This window comes from Gavia stellata, chromosome 2 (assembly GCF_030936135.1).
Source record: "Gavia stellata isolate bGavSte3 chromosome 2, bGavSte3.hap2, whole genome shotgun sequence".
NCBI lineage: Eukaryota > Metazoa > Chordata > Aves > Gaviiformes > Gaviidae > Gavia > Gavia stellata.
In genome coordinates, this window is record NC_082595.1 from 19,542,238 (window position 1) to 19,564,209 (window position 21,972).

The 21,972-nt window shown below is 47.3% G+C and overlaps 1 protein-coding gene across 1 annotated transcript in view; it reads left to right on the forward strand.

The window, feature by feature from the left end:
* MDGA1 (MAM domain containing glycosylphosphatidylinositol anchor 1) overlaps positions 1 to 21,972 on the forward strand; it is a 145,297-nt gene that overhangs the window by 58,783 nt on the left and 64,542 nt on the right. Inside the window, exons 6-8 of the mRNA XM_059835659.1 lie at positions 5,191 to 5,460; positions 5,868 to 6,197; positions 9,510 to 9,803. Of these exons, the coding sequence (XP_059691642.1) occupies positions 5,191 to 5,460; positions 5,868 to 6,197; positions 9,510 to 9,803 (894 nt within the window). The remainder of the gene's footprint in view (positions 1 to 5,190; positions 5,461 to 5,867; positions 6,198 to 9,509; positions 9,804 to 21,972) is intronic.

Consider the following 21,972-nt stretch of genomic DNA (forward strand, 5'->3'; position numbering starts at 1 on the left):
TGCTGATGTTTGTGGAAAGCAAATACCTCCAGTGCCTTCCCAGTAAATAAATTTTACACTGATACTCATACTGGCAGTGCTTGAGTGCACCTACAGTTGCACACAGAATCAGTTTGGTGCCTCTTGCTTGACCTGCAATAACTGACTGATAACTGAGTATCATGTACCAAATACTTGCAAGCACCTGATTGCAACCTGTCCATTAAAAACAAACAAACAAACCAACCAAAACCACACCCACAAAGCCCCCCACCCACAAAGCCCCCAGATGTGTTGGATATTTTCAAATAATAAGTAAATGTCAGGAAATCGCTTCCAGCCCTGGGGTATTCCACGATCAGAAAGAAAGGCATTGTAGTTGTCTGAATTATTCACCTCTCTAATGTAACACAAAGCAGTTTGCATCCCTTGTGTCATCTTTGTGCAGTGGAAACAGAACTCTTTTGATCATGCCAACTGTTGATGGGGTATTGTTGATACTGTATAAATTATGTTTATTGATCTGACTTGAGCCCAAGGTGCTGAGCAGTAGTTGCATCATTTTATGTAGAAAGAAGACAAATAACGAGCTTAAGAAAGTGAACTATAGCTAATGTCAGGAAAAATATTCTCTGTGTAGTAAGATCTCTGAACGTGTCTCGAGCAACTCACACCACTGCCTGAGTTTATCTCAGGATGAGACTGTAGTGAATGCTGGGATACTTCCTTTAAAAACTTACCTTATGCTCATGAGGAAGAAAGGGATTTCATACAGTTCTTCTTCCCTGTTGTGTCCTTCTTTACCTAGAGTTAGAAAATCCAATTTCTCTTCATGTCCACTCCACCCCGCCAGGCCAAGCACGGGGAAACTACTCTTCATTTCAGTCCAGCCCCTTTGCAGAGTGAATGGGAAAATGTATTTTCAGGTTGTAGCCAGATCAGAAGCCAGTGATATGGCTGAGTTTACACCAACTTCTTAGGTACTTACCTCAGCTCTGAACCTGGTCCATGTATCACATTCATCTAGTTCTTTTTTCTTGTTGTTTAGCTATAGATGCATATTTATAAATAGTTACAGTGGAGCCTGACACCACAAGCTCAAAGGAGCCATTGAAAATGTGTTCCTAGCAAATTGTATTAAAAGCTAGAGGTGAAAATGAAGGTGGCACTGTGCTGTGAGCAGGGTTTGTGTTAAATAATATTTCATGTTAAATATACTTGTGTTATCTGGCTTACTTGCCCTGTAGGTAATATTGTGCATAGATGAGAAAATATTTAAAGAAAAATCTTTAATTCTCTCCTTTTTTGCATAGGTCTTTTCTTTCCCTCTTGCGCTTGTGCTTTAGCAACCTCCGTAGCTTTGGCTGTGCTCAGAATCCTGAGCAGCTTCGCTCGGGATGCCTTTGCCTTTGCAACCAAGGAGGGCCCAAAGGGCGCCGAGGTGCATGGAAATTGATCTCTTAAATATTTCTAGACCCAACTACTACAGACCTTGAGCGGAATTAGTGGGTCAGGTCATGTCAGGCCAAGGGAATCTTCTCTTCCCAGTTCATTTGCTGTTCCTCAGTTGGTTTGATTTGGCTCCTCTGGCAGTGACCTTTGGGCAGATCGCAGTCTCCAGCAAGAAAATGTTCTTCTGCCCAGCTCTGCGTCAGCATCTTGGCCCTTGCAGCAGGGGATGGGTTCTCGGTCTGCAGCCTTAATGGGAAGGAGGTTGCCTCTGCTCCTCCTCTGTCCTGCTGCTGTTGTGTGGCTCTAGACCAGCAGGTTGGGTCTGCAGAGCCACAGGACCAGCTCAGCACTGGGCTGCCGTCACCTGCTCCAGCAGGGTCAGGCTGATGTTTTCCCCTTCCTCGATTTCTGCAAAATTAAGCAGCCCAGCTGGTTAATTCTCCTGTAGTTTTACTGCAGCAAATTGGACTTCAAAGGGAATTGAAAGCAACTCTTTGTTTTTAATGGTCCCCTTGCTGCTCGGCAGACTCCGCCAGCAGGTTTTCTGAGCCAAGAACAAAAGGAATTGCCACAGGTTACAAATAAATGAGATTCATCTCCTGCATAACAATGTCTGCAGACTGTTACCCTCTGTCTGCTGACAGGAGTGGGAGTGGAAGCCCGTGCAGGCTGCCACAGCCAGGGCTCCGTTTTGGGGCACATCACAGGAGCTTGCTGCCTGGAGCTGTGCGGGTGGCAGCTTTGCAGTTTCCCTGCCTCCCTCTTGCATGCACACACAACCTGCCCTGATGCAGTGCTTGCACCAGCTTGTCACTTTTTTTTCCATGTTGCCTTGCCCAGAACATGTCACTGCTGAACATGTCAAGAAATGTGCACATCAAACACTACAAGACCCCTAACTCTTAACCTGAGCCTGCAGGACCTCTGGTTTGTGCTCCCCAACTCTGACATCTTCTCTCTGGACATAGGCTGGTCTCAGCCTCTCTCTGGCTCTGAGGGGATGGGTAGAGATTCCCAGGCCAAGATGCTGCATCTGTCAGCTTGTCTGTGTCCTGTGAACCTGAGACCAGTTCAATGTCAGAAGGCAGGAACAGCTATTTGGTATCAGCTATGCTCATCTGACAGCCTGTTAGTGACAGGAATGTGTCCTGCCCGACCACGGTGAGTTGAGCTATTGCATTCCTGTGCTTCACTGAGTCTCATGACACCACCTGGAGCTTGAAGAGGACATACAAATCCTTCTTTTGCCAAATAGTGCGCATTAATCCTTGCATATTGTTTCCAAGACTCCAGCAAAGAGACCTGTCAAAGGCTCTGAGTGCAGGCTGTGGCCTCCCAAAATTCAAGAACTCCAACCACTGGCCTCAAAATGACCGGTGCAGGTGGCAGAGGAGCAACCTTCTTCCTTAGGCACAGCTGGCCACCTCTGGTACAAATAGTATGTGCCGTGGCCAGGGAGAGGACATTTGATTCAGTGCACCAAAGCAATACCCCAGCATGGCAGTAGTTGTGCTGCTAAATTATGGCACTGGTGCTGAGGAGAGAGCAGTCCTCCTCGCCCTGTTTGTATGAGCTGTAATTCAGAGATCCAACACAAATCCAGCACAGCTCATTAACGCAGGGTCCAGGGAGAGAAGAGGCAGAAATAATGATGCTGTTAAATCAGGCTTCATGAATATGGAACAATGTCTTATTTTGCATTATTATGGCTGTTACTTAAAACATACTCCCCGCCTTTGTGCTGGGGACTGCTGCTTTCTCAGCTCTGTCTGGATGGAGCCAGCGATGGTGCTGACAAGGGCTTTTAAAAGGCTTTTCATGGGATGAAATAGAGAATACAAAGGGCAGTTTTTTGGATCAGTTCCTGGAGGGGTATGTAGTGAGAAGGGTGCAGAAATAAAATAAACCAAAACAGGTACTACAGTATTCAAAGAAGAGGTTGTCTAGACATTTTGAAACAGTCCCAGTTGTTCAGTTGTGCATGAAAGACAATCCCTGTGAACATGGTCTATAGCTCCCAGGTCTATAGAGAAGTGTATTTGACACCTGTGGAGGTGAAGGAGGTTAAGAGCGGGTGCAGCGCTGCTGTTCATGGTCTGTTGTGGTGCAGGCAGGTCCTGGTCCTTTGTGTCAGGCTCTGAGCTGCAAGGGCCAGCGGCCTGGCAAAGGCTTCACCTCTCAAAGACATCTAGTTGGGTGTAAGAGATGGAGAGGTGTATCATGGGATAGCTGAGGTCCTTTTCTAATGGTAAACCTTCCCCAAAACAACTTCTTGGGATGGCATCTCTGTATGGAAGGAGTGGTTTAATCCCAACTGTCCTTGAACACAAACAGCTGTTGGGTTCAAGCAGGCTCCTCTGAGCCTATCCTTTCTCCTTTACCTCTCCTTCAGGGTAGAGCTCTGGTGGTCAGGAAGAAGGAGCAGGCTATGACCGGGCATGCACCTGGTGCTCTGCCTAACCTGCCCTGATTGTGAGAATCGTCCAGCAAACGCTGACATCCCAGTGAGCTTCCCACCATGCTTTGGATCGAGTCCTGAGATGCTAAGCTCAATCCATGGTTGCAACTTCCCATGCCTTATGACAATGCATCTCTTGTTCTCCTGCCTTTTTTTTTTTTTTTCCCTTCCTCGGGGCTCAGTCCAGTGTGCTGTTTCTGTCCAAGGCATAAGTAGACTAACTGTGATTCATACAACAGTGTTGCAGCAAAGGAGACACAGGTGCTGTAGTAGGAGCTACCACTTGAGCCTTTTCTCCAGTGATGCTTCTGCAGGGCCTGTCTAGAGTCAGGGGAGTTGCACACAAGGAGAACAGAAGGCACTGTGGTGTCTGCACGCGAGTGGGCTGGGTGCAGTGTAGGTAAGTAATGCAGAGCCACAGCAGCTTTCCATTACACTTCTGCCTTGCTGCAGTTGTTTGCATCAGGAGTCAAGAAGCCTCTAGCCTTGGGTTTTCCACTGCCAAATTTTGTCTGGTTGCCACTCCTACCTGTGCAAAGGGGGTTCATCAGGCTTTTCTTCTGACCTGAGTCCTAAGCCTAGAGAACCTGCGCTCAGTCTGGAGAAGAGGAGGCTGAGGAGAGACCTTATCACTCTCTACAACTACCTGAAAGGGGGTTGCAGAGAGGTGGGTGTTGGTCTCTTCTCCCAAGTGACTAGCAACAGGACAAGAGGAAATGGCCTCAAGTTGCGCCAGGGGAGGTTTAGGCTGGATATTAGGAAAAATTTCTTTACAGAAAGAGTGGTGAGACACTGGAACAGGCTGCCCAGGGAGGTGGTGGAGTCACCCTCACTGGAGGTGTTCAAGGAACGTGTGGACGTGGTATTGTGGGACATGGTTTAGTGGGCATGGTGGTGTTAGTTGATGGTGGGACTTTGATGATCTTACAGGTCTTTTCCAAACTTAGTGATTCTGTGATTCTGTAAATATTGCTAAAATAACATACCTAGCTTGTGCCCCAATCCTAAGCACTAGCGGTGGAGTGTTTTAGGTGTGACCTCCATTCTGGGGCGGTGTGAGGTCCTGCCTGCAGTGTTTCCTAACCATAACAGAGCAGGGTGCTCTAACTCAAAGACATGGTAATGATAATGCTTTAGGTTCACCAACACCTTGTATTTGTAATGAATTCATGGATCCATCCAGCTCTCCCTACTCAAACCAGCCGTCTTCAAGAACAAATCCTAGAAAGTATGAAGCTGTGCACAGGCAAGTTGGTGGGTCTTTTTCAAGCTCCAAAGTGTCCTTCTTTGTACTCTTGCAGCCCCACCTGCTCTGAAGCTGTCTGTCAATGAGACACTGGTGGTCAACCCTGGTGACAACATCACTATGCAGTGTTCTCTGATGGGCGGTGACCCACAGCCAGAGGTGGTTTGGTCTCACTCTCCTGGCCCAATGCCTCCCAACAGCCTTGTGCAAGGAGGCAACCTCACTATCTGGAGGATCCGCGTGGAGGACTCGGGCTACTACAATTGCACAGCCATCAACAACGTAGGGAACCCAGCAAAGAAGACAGTGAACCTGCTGGTGCGGTGTAAGTTGCTCTTTTTCTCCACAGCATGGGTTTTCAGGGTGGAGGGGCTAGATTTGCATTTCTCCTGGCTGTTCTTGTACAGCTGAGGGTGAATGTGGAGGGTGAATGTAGCAGAGATTAGTATTCTGGAGAAGTCGTTGTGCAAGCTTCTTTGCTCCCAGGCCAGCAGCTGTGCTAGCACTGCTTGCAGTCTCACCCCAGGCTGTAGTACTGTCCTGGGCTAGAGAATGATCCCAGACTGCCAGATGTAAAGCCCTGGGGATCTATTGTGGGAACATAACTGGGGGAGGTCTTGAGGCACGTTTTGCATGGACATGTTGCCTTCCTGAGGAGCAAAGAGCTGTTGTCCTGTCCCACACAAGACACTTTACTGTCCCTAACCAGTTTTGCACTCATGTTTGTCCCAGCCATGAAGAATGCCACATTCCAAATCACCCCTGATGTGATCAAAGAGAGCGAGACTATCCAGTTAGGGCAGGACTTGAAGCTCTCTTGCCACGTGGATGCCGTCCCCCAGGAGAAGGTTGTCTATTCCTGGTACAAGAACGGGAAACCAGCCAGGTTCTCAGACCGGTTGCTCATCACCAGGAATGACCCTGAGCTCCCACCTGTGACCTGCAGCTTGGAGATTATCGACCTGAGGTTCAGTGATTACGGCACCTACCTGTGTGTGGCTACCTTCCAGGGAGCACCCATTCCTGACCTCAGTGTGGAGGTGAACATCTCCTCAGAGACAGGTGAGGCTCTCTGTGGCAGCTGGGGACCCCAAGGGAGTGGTTGGCATCACTAGCTGTCCCCCACCCCCATCCCTCTGCCTTTTTTGAAGGACCTCACATGAGTGTCTTAAATCCCAGTGGGAAAAATTATCACATCCTCAGGCAAGCATTTGGCTGAGACTGGAGATGAGTAATAGTTACAGATCCTCTGCCAGATGTGTTGTGCACCAAGCAGATCTTTATGTTTTCTCCCTATGAAAAGTCCAAAGTGCAGCCCAGTCAAAGCTCCAGAGACAAGTTTAGAGTGTGATTATTCAAAGAAGCCTCCAAATTGTGAAGGAAGAAAGAGGGGGTGGTATTTCACCAAATTTCAAACGTCCCTTTGCTTATAAGGGAGTAAAAGAGAAAGAAAGCTGCTCTTTCCTCTCTTTGGCATTGCTTATGAGGAATGTCCCTTTTTTCAGAGCTGTGGCCAGGAGATTGGTACCATCTGTCATAGCAAATTGTGTGAAGATCTTTAATGTTTACTGGATTGCAATTGCAATCCGTCTTGGGCACTCTCTGTAGGAGTCCAAGTGTTATAAATGCCTCCCCCCTTTAAAATCAGGGTCAAAGCTTCACCCCATGGCTTGGTGAGGACAGGACTAATCTGTAAGTGTGTTTGTCTGTCACCGTGGGGACTGAAATGCAGGGTCTCAGGGCTGCCTTTTTGCTTCTGGGGAAGTGGTTGGTTGAGCTCTCGTCCCCATTACATCCATGTCATCTTGCTGCCTTTCCAGGACCTTAAGGGTATGGCACAAAGCAGCATTGGGATACTAATCTGGTGAGGACTCCTGAGGGGGCCAGCTGCCCACAGATTTTGTCCTGAACCTTCAGGTTCCTGAACCTCCAGAAGAAACTGGAGTTTCTTTTCAGTCCCTGATTGTGCTGGATCCATTGGTCAGGCTGATCCTAGTCTTGCTTCTGGACATTGCTTGCTTCAGCCTCCCAGCAGAAGGTGCTGTGACTGCTTTTGATGCTTTGGGAAGCCCCTGTCTTCCAGCAGAAACACTGGAGCCAGCCTGCTTGCCATGGGACTATGCCCAGTGCTCATTAGCAAGCTGGAGACCGAGCCTTGACTGTGCCATGGACCTACTAAACACTGAAGGGTGGTGCTTCCCTTCTGCTGGCAGCCCTGGCAAGCAGGCCTCTCTCTATGCCAGCAGACACCATCCCTGTTGTACCAGCAGAGAATAAAACCTGGGGAACCCCCCAACCCTGGTGCAAAGCTGGCTCTCCTGACCTTGTGTGGCTGCTGCCACCAGGAGCAATCCTTTTTGCCCAAGATCACTAGATGGCAGAGTGCATTTGTGTTTAAGACTGCAAGGGTAGGAGGTGGTGAAGGGCTGGGAGACCTTGGATGATCCCACCAAAAGGCTGGGCAGTGTCTGTTGGTGCAGGTGTTTGTCCAGGCACCAGTAGGCCACTACGGTGTCCGTGGTGGCAGGTTGCTCCGTGCTCTGGCCCGGCTAGTGGAGGGTGAGCCCTACATGCTCATGCAGATGCTGCTGACGGGGAAGGACAGGAGGGCAGGCTGGGGTGTTTTGATACCTCTCTTTGGCATCCTGCACCAGCAAGACCACTTTGTAACCCAGGGAATGAAAACGGCCGTCCCCGCTGGAGTGGCCCTTCATGCAGCAGCTGAGGCTGTCCAGCGTTGCAGCATCCCCACAAACAGACACGAGCTGCCTCTGACATGTGGTTCTCGCCTAAAAGCCCAGTGGGTTTTCCCCAGACTTCAGGATCAAAGCAGGAAGGCGGCAGCAGTGGCTGCATGTTTCCCTGTTGAGCGAAGGCTGAGCTTGCCAAGGAGGCTGCCTCCACTGAGCAGCTCTGAGGAAACAGCTTTAAAAAAAAAATCTTCAAATGCAATTTACAGCTTTTACCCATGGAGAAAATTGCCTCTTGCCGGGTGAGCAGCTGCTGGCAGTGCTGAGCGCCGAGAGTGCTGTCACCCCTTCGCGCTGTGCGGGACAGGGTGGGATGAGATTCCCCACCCCACAGGAGACCTGCAAATTGAAAATGTGGCCTCCCTCTTGCATAGGGAGGTCACTGCAGAGGGAAATTAGGCTGGAGCCGTCCTAAATTTGCTCTTAAAGCAGCTGTGGGCTGTAACGTGTGCAATTACTGTAGCACACTCTCCTTTGCTGGAGTTGAATTGAGCTAACATTGGTCAGACCAGCTTGTTACAGCCTCTGTAGTTCTAAACTTTGATTTAAATGGAAACAAAGTACATGGCCCTTGCGGTTATGGAAGTGTCAATCCAAGCGTCGCCACCATCAGCAGGAAGGGCTGAAAGAGAAGCTTTCAGGAAATGATTATGGCCCTATTTACCTCAGTTGAACTGTTAACTCTGAAGCCTAATACAAATAAAATTGCAATATTACATGGGGTTTAGCACAAACATCCCCTTCCTCGGTTCTTGGTGGAGTTGGGGACGTGAACAAGAAACCTCTTCCCACCAACACCTCTGCAACCTTTAGCTGCTGTCATTGGGTTTCTTTTGAGCTTTATTTATCAGCAAAGTTTTGTTTGTCAGTTGATAGCTGGATATTTCTTGAGCATTACTGTGCCTCCAGCTCTACCCCCAGCTCAGCAGCAGTTCTGCTGGGTGAGCTGTTCCCAGCCTGGCATGGAAGGGATGCCAGAACTGATCTTTGCTGGGACCCATGTCTTGCTCAAGTGAGCCAGAGATAACTAGTGCACTGTGAATCTCAATGTAAAGTAAGCAAAGGCAATTAACAGAGCTGGCTCCTCTCTGTGGTTTAGAAGTGAACAGGAACTCTGGATGTCTGATAAGGCTGGAGATGCGATCTACAAGGCCTAAGACTATAAGTCTTAGTTTCGGTCTGACCTGTAGAAGTGAAGTAGATACCTTGGCAGATATGACTTCTATTTCTTGGCCAAAAGACTGCAGTTCATTTGGGAAATTCACTGACTGGAAGTGGAGAAATGGATCAAAGAGGCTTTTGCCTTTGGGTTCCTCTGTGCTAGCCCTGCTGCTGGACAGCTTTTTTGCAATCAGAGGTGTGGGAGCTGGGAGAATGTCCCAGTAGAGCTAGTACTTGCCATTAGCATTGAGATATATTGTTGGATCTTTCTTGGTGCCCTGCAACTCCAGACCCTGTAGGATGTCTTACAGGGGCAGTGTGTTCCTATAGGGGTTGCACTGTGTCAAGTAGAAACCTTTGGAGTTCAGGGCTGTTGGTGTGACTCGAACACAAGCATCTCAAGAACATGCCTTGCTTGCTGGAAACTCGCTGTAAAACGTTTCCCTTCTTGTCTCCCTTTTAGTGCCACCAACCATCAGTGTCCCTAAGGGTCAGTCCACAATCACCGTCCGGGAGGGCTCCCGGGCTGAGCTGCAGTGCGAGGTTCGAGGGAAGCCCAAGCCACCCATCATCTGGTCCCGGGTAGATAAGGAAACCCCCATGCCTTCAGGGACAATGACGATGGAGACATACGATGGGAAGCTGCGCCTGGAGAGTGTGAGCCGAGAAATGAGCGGGACCTATAAGTGTCAGACAGCCAGGTACAATGGCTTTAACATCAGACCCCGGGAAGCCCTGGTGCAGCTCAATGTGCAGTGTGAGTATAACTATACAGTACCGGAGCACCTCTCTGAATGCCTGTGTGCACAAAAGCCTGTGGGCTAAGCAGGGTTGACACACTCAGTGCTGCTTTCAGGCAGAGTTGACCTTTCTTACTGGGCTGAACAGACACATCTCTTTTTGCCTGGGGACCTTCAAACAGTTTAATTGGATTGGCTACACAAAGCTAAGGGCAGGATACTGTATGGTCAGCATGTTGCAAGTGGAAGGGAGGGGTGTGGTGTGTGTTTGTACAGAACGCTTTCCATTTCCCTACCAGTGGATGAGCACAGAACAGCAGCTTTACCAGGTGTGTGTTTGTATGCATTATATATATGTAAAATGTCTTCAGCATACGTTAGTAAGATTGTAAGGCCGAGCACTCAAAAGGTAGCAAATGAATGTTATATAGATCATTTTCACCCCATAACCCTTTCTTCAACTTAGTTACCCTGATTGTTATTTCTCAACATGCCTGAACCATTTTGCCTGAAAAGCAGCGCTATGCAGACCCTCATATGGGCTGCATAATCCCAAATGGTTTCCATGCAGTAAAACTGTGAGTAACAGAAAACTGATTCTTAGCATGTGGTGTATTGAGTGATTTCAGCAATGGGTGATGCTCCCATCGCTTGAAGGTGATATCTGTGCATAAATACGAATGTAGAGGGAGGGATGCTGCTGGTGTGCGCTTTGGGTGACTGTCTCCATCCTTTCCCTGCAACCATTTCTCCCTCCGGAGAAGTGAGCTCCTTCTCAGCTCCCATGCTGCTGAGGTGTGTTTTGACACATGGGGGTCTGTGCTCTGTCCTTCAAGACTTTGAATCAGATGGGAGAAGGCAGTTAGGTAAAATGCCTTGGTCTGGAAGGAGCTGCGACTGTAGGCGTAGCACTCCCTGCAGACCTCATCCCTTCAGGACAGTGTAATTGCTGAACTCCTGCGGAGTCCTCTGAGCAGCACGGACCTGGCAGGAGCGGAATGGGTAGGGAGCAGGTTAGTTTGCACCCAGGCATGCTGCCTCTGGGCTGTGACTGACGAGCCTCCATGCACAGCACAGCAGCGGTCATTAGACACGCTGCCATGCTCCTCCCAGGCTCACTCCCTGGGAAGAAAAGAAGTGAGAACGAAGCAGTTAACCTGGCTGAAGCCAACCAGATGCACTGCTGACAGAAGTGAACTGTTGGGAGCACAGCAGTAATGGACATGTGCCAAATCCTGCAGGCACTTAGAGTATTTGAAGATCCCCTTTTAAAACTATTTCTTTCCATTCAGGAGCATGGCAGGAATTAAATTACAGGATGAGGTCAGTGAAATGTGTGCAGATTTCCATGCAGGTAGGTATGTGTGGAGAAGCTTCCCTCAAGCAGGGTGGAAATATATGGCAGTTCAAGCTGGTTTGGAAGGCAGGCTGGGACAGGCATACAATGCATGACAGGACATGGCAGGGAGGGGTGACTCTTGGTCACCCTAAGAAGTGATGGGAGATGCAACAAAATCTCACTCGAGCAAAAAACCATCAGACCTGCTGGTGTCCCCAGTGTGGTGTTTGAAAGCTATCTGGTCCTCGCTGACCCTCATTGCCCCTGCAGAGGGAGCAGCAGTGCCAAGCCTGGGATGAATTCAGGCTTACTAGGTGACCTGGAGGGGAATCACAGTCCTGAATCTTGGGCTGGAGGGGGAGGACATGACTCCCCACACAAGAAAGACGATGGGTACAAGCCAGAAAAAGTTCTGGGGCAGAACCCTTGATGTGACACCCAAGAAGGCAAAGATGTGATGAACTTCTGTGTAAAGAACAACTCAACATACTGTTCCTATAGCTCTCCCAAAGGCCAAGCAATGCTTTATTGTGATCTCACTCAAGTAACAGTGGCACAGTCTGTGCAGCAGCCCACCTAAACATCCCTCTTCCCTTCTCCATCAGTTCTGTGTACCCTTAGTTGGAGCTGGGTGCATACTGAGCATTTGTACACCTGAGCTGCTGTCTCCTACCTGGAAACTGAGGAAGGAGCTCACGTTGGCACTGCCTGTTCTATGCCTGAGCAGGCAGCTCTGGTTTTTTTTCAAATTTGCTGTCAATTTGCTCCTTCCATCAGCATGAAAAACAAACTGCGTAGCAAGAAAGTAGGGCAAGAATTGCCCTCATCCCCTTTACAGGCTCCCTCCTTTCCCCCTGCGCAAAAAACCCAGCAAACAACACAGTCCCTGTTTATCCCTCTCCTCCTTGTTCACGCAGCTGGAAGGAAGTGGGTGCCACGGCGGGGGCCGCTGTGGTTAATTGAAACACTGCTCTCCAGCATGGGTAGCTCATTAGTCTGGTGGCTTGCTCTGGAATTCTCATCTTGTTGGAAATGGGGATCGTGTGGCTCCTGCAGCCTCTGTGATGAGCACTTCCCCCACCTCCCCCAGCCCCTGCATCCCACCAGAGAGCTGCTTAGGTGGGGTGTGCGTCCACACGTCCTTGCACACGTGTGTGTGTGTGTGTGTGTGTGTGTGTGCAGGAGTGCCTGTTTATGCATCAGTGTGAGCTCCTTTTGAACTGGCTCACTCAAGGGAAGAGCGAATTCTGGGTGATAATGTGGTTGTTTCTCTGATTTGCTCCAAAGCTAAAGTTGCAAAATCAATACAGCAGATCTGATTAGATGTCAGAACCTGTTTCTGTGTTTCTCTTTTCTTTTCTTTTTCTCCCCTCACCCTCATGCATATAGTGCTGTACTGTAACAAACTATCCCAGAAATAGGCTTTGCCAACTGCACTGCAGTAGTGGAAAGAGAATGAGAAGACAGAAAGAACAAGTCAGCTGTCAAAAAAAAAAAAGTGTTTGGGCTTTTTATTATTTTTTGTATTTTGCAAGCAGAAAAAGTTGCTCTCCTTTTATCTTATGAGCTGTAATCGTCTATCATCAGCTCTCTGACAGGCTGGATGGTCTGTTCCCTGGACTTCTTGGTCTGAACTGTAGAGCTTTGGAAGATTAATAAGTTCATGAAAGTCCTTGCAGCCTTATAGCTCTGTGGTTAGGATGAAGAAATGTTATATACTGGTTAGAGCGAGAAATTGGGCTTGTCAGAACTCCTGGGAATCTGGCTACCACTTGGAGTGACAGTTTCTTGTTGTTTTTTCCTGTATCTTCAAAACAGGAATAAAACTGACCCACCTTTTCAAGGATTTGTGAGGCATAACAAACAAGCACTTTGAAATCTTGAAATAGAAAGATTGTAACAGAAGGGCAAAGTGCTGTTGTTAATAATATCAATGCTATTGCTAATGCTGTTTTCAAGGCTTTTTTCAGGACCAGGTACTCGCTCAAGAAAAATCCCAGCAGAACAATGAATCCTCTGCAGAGGTGGGTTTAAAATCAGGGCTGGGTCTCTCTGTATAGGTGAGGTAGCGTAAGGCTGTAAAACACACACTGGGCTTGAAAATGTGCAGTACTCTGTATTTTGGAATCCAAAGTGACATTTGAGCCAATATATATGAAAGGAGGAAAGAAAGAAAGTGTGTATGTGTGAATCACTGAAAAGGATGCTACCTAGATACAAATTTAGCAAGTACCTTATAACAAATTGCAAAAAAATATATTAGCCATGTATCCTAAAAGCCTGGTCAAAATAGCATTTCCATAAATCACAAAGATTAGTAGTGACTCTGAACTCTAGCTGTTGCTAGAACTGGCCTTTGAGATGACTGTCTTATCATGGTGAATGGCAGAACCTCATACAACAGTGTGGTGTAAGTTGCAATCCTAGTACATTATGCCGCTTGAATGCCATTGTGTCAGCTCTGATGCTTTGTCAGTCCTGAACAGCATGTCAGAAACTACTGGATAGCTCAGTCAAAGTCCAGTTCAACCCTGCCCTCCTCATCACACCTGTATTCTACTCCGGTATTTTCCCACAGATAGGTTTATCTTCCCTCACAGCACTCACTGCTTGCTGTCTCAGGCCCTTGCTCAATCACCTGAATGGGTTCTCCCTCTCTGGATAACCACCAAAGCCTAGTAGCAGAGCAACTCTATCTCCCCTATTGAGAGACATTAATTAGTTCACCGAATTCTGATGACTGGATAAGCAGACTTTTGCTGGTGCCATTTTTGTCTTTGGCAGAAGTTTTGGTGTCTCTAAGTGCCCAGAGAAAGAAGGAAAGAGGGAAGAGGAGATATTTACATAGGGTTGACCTTATTTTGGATAATCAAATATGAAAGCTGATCCTATTTCTCGTCTTTGGGTCACACAGCAGGTGAAATCTTGGCAGGAAGAAAGACTAGAAAAGGAATTAACCTGAGTGTCTCCTTTCCTGAAACAACAGGGCCTGCAAATTTGGCCCCTTCTGGATCCAAAATAATAGTCCGCAGCCACCTGGGATTGATCTCCAAAGGATTAGGCTTATGCCCTTAAGTAGAGTTTTGCCACATTAAGCAGCAGGTGGATTATAGTATTTTATCTTCAAAGTATAGTGAATATTGGGCATAATCAGGGAAGTAGACTGTCATTCTCTTTGGAGAGGCAGTTATCATGATTAACAGGACAGGACATTACATAGTCCTAGACATAGGTATTGCCACAGGACCAGTGACCAGCAGGGCTGGCTCTGCCCTGACCTGGAATGCATCCAGAAGACGTCCTGCTGGGGCATCTGTTGCCCTTGTCACTTAAACTAATGTTCAGGTGGGCACAGATATGTTTTCCTATTCAAGCTCACACGCTGGCAAATGTTATTCCTGGTTATCCATTGTTGACTCATTCCTCCTTAAAATCCTGCTGAACCCATTGGCAATGCTGTACATCAGGCAGGCAACAGTCAGCATCAATTTCCCCTGTTATCTATGTAGCAAACAGAAGAGCAGGGAAGAAAGGAGGGGATGATACTGTAAATAAGTAAGAAGCATTGCTGGACCCACACAGCTGGAAATGGAAATGCATTAAAGTGTTTCGATCAACTGTTGAAGCCATCGCTCAATGTCAGTGTTGTTTGCTGGCGCCCTGCCCCCTCTAAAACATAAGCTTGGATATTAACTGCTCCATTAAAAGCGCTCTTGAGACATGCTCCTGGCATGGAGATGTTTCTTCAGAGTGGCTAGGACTGGGCTTTTGGCTCCTGAGAGCTCCTTGCAGCTCTCCCTACCTATATGAAGGAAGTCTAAGAAAAATGAGACTGTCTATGGCCAGAGCTGACCCATATCTGTGACTGAGCTGGCTTATCTGTCTTGCTCCTTGGCCGTGTGAGCTGGAGTATGGAGCCATCTGCTAGGAATTTTAGACTTGGCTGGTTTCATTTCTGGGTGTATTTATTAATAGTGACTGTTTTATTTTTTTTTTATTATTTTCATCAGTGAAGTCCATCCTGACACCCTCCTCCAAGCTGAGGAGCACAGTTCAGGAGCTAACCTGGGCACAGAAGGTGATTTTTTATTTTATTTTTTTTTTCCCCTCCTACCCTTGCAGTAGCTGAGGCTTTCCTGCCCTTCCATGCATGCTTCAATACCGCTGTTCTACATGGTACAGGTCTTGCTCCCAAGAGAGGGAAACCCCAGGCTCTCATACCAACCAGAGCTCTGGGATGCTCTGGTTCATTTTAAACCATCAGAGGCTTAAGAATGATGTTCTGGTGAAGGTGTGTTGGTATTGAAAGTCACAGGAAAACTGTGCCTTCTGCAAGTTCAGTGTTTGCAAACCTGGAGGCTTTCATTAATGAAAAGAAGAAAGCCATTTGTAGTCATGGGCATGATCTCAAACCACCAGTCTGAACAAATTCTGACCTGATCTTTGGTCCCACTTTGATGGAAATGCTCCCTGTCTATCCCCTAATTTGTTGTACGGAGGTTTGTGTGACTAAGCTGAAAGTATACACATTATTTCTATGTTTCTATCAATACACAGAACCCCCCCACTCCTCCCGTTAAGAGCGGAGAGTTGAGTTCCTGTCAACACACTTTCCGCTAGCGGTATTGTGGTTGGGATTAAGTTGCTTAGAGCTTGTGCTTGTGCACGTAGCCCTGTCCTCGGCGATACGGCGTTAGGATTGCTCACGCTGCTTCCCAGTGCCTGGGCCGCTAACAGCTAATTAGAGTTGTCAGTCTAAGGACAGGCTGGAGGAGGAATCAGTTTTACTCAGTCACGGCTGTAAACCCAAATGGCCGTAGTTCAGAGCACAGTAACAGCCACAGAGGCTTAGCTGGCCTCAGATTTGTTTTAACAATTACCATCTATTGGTCCTGAGGCCTGGCAGACAGAGGCCGGGACAGCACTTACACCGGTTTTGGATTTGGTCTTAAGATGGGGTTGTACCAAATGTAGCTGAAAAGAGGATGGCTCCTGTTTGTCTAGGACTTGTTGGCGCTGCCCTCCCGCCAGCCTCGTGGCATTGAGGGGCAGGTAGTCTGACAGGCTAAGGACGCTTGGCTAAAACCTTCTTCTTTGTGACCACCTTTATGTCTGCGGAATAAAGCCCCAGGACTCACGGTGCCGCTTTTTTGTAGCGTTTGGTGTATGCAGCTTTGGAGGAAAACATCTTTCACAGGGTAAAGCGATTGTATGAACTTTGGCTGGCCTGACTTTTCCCTCTCAGTGTGCAGCAGTTAGGACTTGCTCTGCAGGACTCTGGTCTCTTCTCTGCTTGCTGCCTTGTGGGGAAGGTTTCTATGTGCTGCCACTCACAGAGATTTTCTTGGAAAGTCTCCCTTGCACCCTGAGAGCTTTTCCGATTTACCTCTTTGATTGAAATTGGTCTGACAGAGCATGTCTGCACACTGTGGTGGCCAGGGGATATAGGAGACTTGAGATACAAAGCAAAAGGCCCAGATGGCAGGGAGAATTCGCCGGAGCAGTAGAGGCTGGGGAGCAGATTTTGCAAAGCTGGCATGTTTCCTTGGTGGCACCACACGTCAGATGCAAAGTACCAGGAGGCCTCCTCATTGTCCCCTGGGTAAGTGACCGTGAAAGAAGCGAGGATGATACCCAGATATGTGCATCAGGAAGGTGGGAGCCCTACTTGAAGAGGGGACCTGGGTCTGCTACATGAGATTGCAGCCTGCCTGCACTGCCGTTCAGCCTTTGTGCAGCTCATTGCTTGTCTCTAAACACCTCTGCCGTTGTAATGATAGGCTGAGTAAAAGCTTGTGTGAGAGCTCCTCGCCTAGAGAGATGAATTTGTTTGTTCAGAAGAGAACTGGTTTAAATCAGCTAATCCATTTCTCAGATATTGTTGGGAGAAACAAATACACTTTCCACAAGCTGCCATTATCCTGGTTTTTGGCCAGACTCTCCAGGAAAAATAACTTAATTTTATCAAGAGAGAGACAGACAGCCAAGCTATACAGTTTTGTCAGGAAAGGAGAGACAAGAGCTGTATGGACACAGTGGATGTCAGACATTCTTGGTCATCTCTCTGTGGACAACTGCTCACCTACCGTGGCCCTTTCAGGGCTGAATACATCTCATACTGTTCTAATTCAGACGCTCCTTTTAAGGTTTTCCTGCCATGGCAGCTATTTTCCCTGCAGGACCTAGCTATACATCAACTTGTTGGGATAAAAAACAACTCCAGAATCCTCTCAAACGCTTTGTGCTGGGCATCCTGCAAGACTGTGCATGTTTGGGTCTCACCCAAGCGTGTCCTTGTCTTCAAGCCCCAGGAGCATACTGCTGCCAGGAGCATACTACTGTCAGACGCTTTCCCAGTGCTTCCCATCTTGGCATTCTGAAGAAACCACTTTGCTTTTAAGCCCTGTTGTTGTTCTCTGGGTTTAGGCCAGAGGTGAAACCACCTGTATCAAAGATCTCCAAACTGTGATACAGCTGGTGGTACCCAGACTGCATTGAGGCAGCCTGACTGGAGGGAGAGGTTGTCCTGGCTTTGCTTCTGTTTGCATGGCAATGTAACACAGGTTCCTCTTTAACATGCACTGTGAGTACTTCTACCATGTTCTTACCTCCAGTCAACAGGTCAGAGATGGTGAGCTTGGCATGGCAGCTGTTGCCAAGCTTCCTCTCTTGGTCTGCACAGCGCTAGTACGTATCCAGGGCATGTGGGAACTGGACCAAGGCAGAGAAGCGGCCATGGATCCTGGAGCGTGGAGTGGCAGGATATTCTCTGCCAGAGGTGATAGACAGGACTGGGATATTAGTTTATGGGGAATGCGGTAGGGAGAAAATGGTACCTGCTTGCATGGGTTCAATGTAGTGGCTATATTTGAAAAAAAATTTTAGGGCTCTTGTCTGTGGATAGGAGAACTAAGAGAATGGGACCCCCCTGGCTGGGGTCACAAGAGAGGAAAAAAGGGAATGCCCTGTCCCTATCAAATTTTGCCTCTTGATGACCAGGAAATAAGCATGTTGAGTGCCCATCTGTGGGGGAGAGAGATGCCATGGACCAGGACTCACTGGGGGAACCAGGAAGACACCCACCAGGCAAAAAAAAGCAATTCATCTTCTCGTGATAACTCTCAGCCTCCCCAGGAACGCCTGAAGCACAGAGAGATGAAAACAGCTGCCCACACCTGCAGGGGGAGCACAGGGCATCAGACCTGATACAGGACCTGTGCCAGGGGAGCAGAGGCTCTTTTCCCCCAGCCTCTTTCCCAGAGAGAGCTATGCGGTGCCATGGCATTGTGCCTATACCTTTGCTTTTCTCCTACTGTTTTTGGTCCATAAACCATGTCAAGCAGCACCTGTGAGGGCACAGGAGCTGGCTCCCGTGCTATTCCTCACCTACTCCCTGCACCCTGGCACTAGAGCAGAGCTATTTCCTCCAGCCCTGTTGGAGGACCGTGGCAGGCATGTGGAGGCAACACACCGAATAGCGATGTCACTTTTGGGGAGGGGGCTTATGCAGGGAAGACCCTGAGACACTCCTGATATGAATGGAAGCCATAATGGGAAATGGAGCATCCTGGGGTGGTTCTGAATTTTAATTAGCCATGACTATCCTGACCCCAAGCTCTGAAACAGCACCAGTTACATTCACTCCTATAGGGAAACTGTTTGCATGTGAATTAAATTTTAGAGGTGCTGAGGCTTCTCTGCATCCTAGTGGGTCTTCCTGCTGCCAGTTCTGTGCTAGGACACTGTATTGGGAGGCTGAGGGTTCAGTTTTTAGGAAGGGCATAGGCACTTTTTGGAGCTTTCTGTGGGGAAACAACTGTTCAGTTACTAGTTTGTGCTTTTCCACTTGGGCCAGTCTCTGGGAAATAAACTGTTTTTTCTTTGAAGCCAGGAAACAGTGTTTTCTCAATGAGCAGAGATCACATTTCCCACATGTACCCCTCTCACCCTATTTCACTTCACATAGTTCCTGATTTCCATTCCTCTTTGCCTTTCTATTGCAAACACAAATAAGCATGTGTGTGCACACACTCCTACCTTATCTCAGCTTTTGCTTCTTATTCGAATTTAATTGGCCTCCAGGACTTGAGGTAAAACAGTTGGTTTTCTTTTATGAACCCAGTGATGAACCTGGAAAACGATCATTGGTCCCTAGAATCGACAGACGTGCTTAAATGTCCTAGTTGTATGCAGACCTGTTGCATTTTGTGTGATTTTGGAGTCCTTGTTTCTAGGGTTGTGTGTAACCACAGGAAACCATGGAAATTTTTCATTACTGTTGACTGGGAGGAAGCCGACTTCTGAGACTGTTTGCTTGTTTGCCAAGCTGCAAGGGGATGAATGGGGTGTAGAAGAGACTGAAAAGGACTCCATTTCTGTGGCAAAGAAGCATCTGGGATAAATCCCTCCTGGCTAAAGAAAAAATGGCAACTGAAGGCCACTCCATCCGACCCTTTGTAGGCTCTTGATCTGTTGTGACCTGCTCTCACATCCGATGAAACGAGTGCTGTAAATCTTGTCCGTGGCAACTATGCTACAACTCTGGGCCCAACTCAGCCAAGCATTTGATGGGAGGAATTGGTTGGAGTGCCAAAACTAACAGGGGTTCCCGACAGTGGCTGTGATTAAGGTCAAGAGAACAATAAATAATAGTGGCATTTGCACTGAACAGGGATTTTCCTTACCAAGTGCTGATTGCAAAGAGATATTTTACTGTCCTAATCATAAGCTAGAATACAGTAGCTAATAACAACTTAATGCAATATAGATGGGCTTAATAGTGCTAGGTCTGCTGGGATTTTCTGAGGAGTTCATAGCTTATGCATAATATAGGCCCTTTAGCCAACATCCTGGTATGCTGTAAAATGGGGAACTGGGGCTTGAGGAAAAGGGAGCAGCCCTCCATCTAAGGTGGTTTGCTGGAAAGAGCATAATGGGTGTAAAGGGATGAGAAGATGGTGGCAGTTGGCTGGGTCAGAGGAAGACAGAGCAGCTCTCAAAATGGGGTTTTGTGGTTTGGGGATTTTTCTCTCCCCCTTAGGCTGCTTGTAATGAGGCCTTGCAGAAGTCCAAGTTTATGCATGGAAACGGGCAAGTTTTCATTCTGATTAGCTTTCTAGGAACGAACTCACATGTATAAATGAAAAGATGCAAATGAAACTACCTACAGGTTTTAAAAAGAGGAGGAAAGACGGTTGGGTTTTGTGGTAGTGGTTTTTTGGTTTTTTTAAAACCATTTGTAGAAGCTTATGTGCTCCAGTCCCCCTACCCAAAATGCTGGGACTCCGGCTTCCTGATCATTATGAGGAAGCAAAAGCTCTTTGAATCTGTTTCTAACCATTTTGTGCTGTTTGTCTAGACAAGAGAGTTAGTTATTTGCCAAGCACAGTTTCTCTCACTAGTGGAGCTGAGGAACAAGGTGAGTTACCTCTGTGGATCTAAACTGGGATTATTTGTACATTTTCAGTGCAGCATCTGCTCACAGACTGAAGTGACAGAGAATTCACTGTGTGCCTCAGTAAGTTGCTCCAGCGTTTTTTTACTCTCATGGTTCAGTTGTCATGACTTAATCTAAGCCTGTCTCATTTCAGTTTCCAACTACAAGCTCTGTTTATGCCTTTGTCTTCTCACATAAAGAGCTATTTGTTAGCAGCAGTCTCTTCCTTGTGTAGTCTCAGATACCGAAACAAGTAATCTCTTAGCCTTTTTTCAGTATGCAATCCAGAAAGAGTCTCTTTAGCCATTCACCCCAAGGCATGTTTTCCAGCCCTTGATTCATTTTTATAGCCCTCTTCTCAGTTTTCTTTCAACATCATTCTGGCAGTGTGGTCACCTGTATTAAACAGATTTTCAAAAATGATCTCACCGATACAAATGCAGAGGTGATGCCCATCTCACAATATGTTTAGTAAGCTTTAGCTTAATCATTCAAGGATTTGGACATCTTTGGACTACAGAATTAAACTGAAAGCTGATGTTCACTGGGTTACATTGACTTGGGCTCCTCTTGGAGTTGTTGTCTCTTTTCTAACAAGAGTGACGCATTCTTTCCTCAACAGTTTTCTTTCCAGACCTTTACATTATCCAAGACAAATTGAATGCAGTTACCATAAGCCCATTCCATCAAGCAAACCAAGTTGTCCTGTGGGAGGTATCTCTCTAGTATGTTATTTACTGCTGTATATTTTGTGTCCTCTACAGATGTTGGCTTCTTATCCTGACATAGGCACTTAAGTATGGTGATTGTCAGTTACTGCATATTAAAGCGCTGCCTTTCTGTGGGAGGGAAGGAAGCAAAGTGCAAGCCACATCCCAGAGCTGTGGCAAAGTCTGCACCCAGTCACCCCAGCTGCAAATGGATGTAAGGTCATTCAGACACCAAAGATGGTTATGTGTGATGGTGGCTATGCAGCCTGAACGGGGCACTTTACAATTGATATGCTTTAGCTATGCCAACCTGCTGGCTGGATCTTTGACCTTGATGAAGATGTGAAATAGCATCAGTTTAAGAGGTTCATATGGGATCTCACCAGAGAGATCTCAGTGGTGCGTGCTCCCATTTAAAATTTCTTTTTGAACTCTTTCAATTAATGTGTTTTTAATCTGCTTAATGTGGGCTGCATTTGAATAGTATTACATCTTCAATTAGTCTGTCGTGTGGAAGCAAGCCAGGATCTTTCCAATGCCTGAGGATGTTATGACAAGATAGTTACTTTTCATGTTGTTTTCTCAAACACTACCCAGTTGTCTGCCAAGGACCCATAAAACTGTATTAATCATCATTCATTTTTTAACTTGTAAAGTTGCATCCCACATTCATCTTCCATGAGTTTTTTTCTGGAATCAGT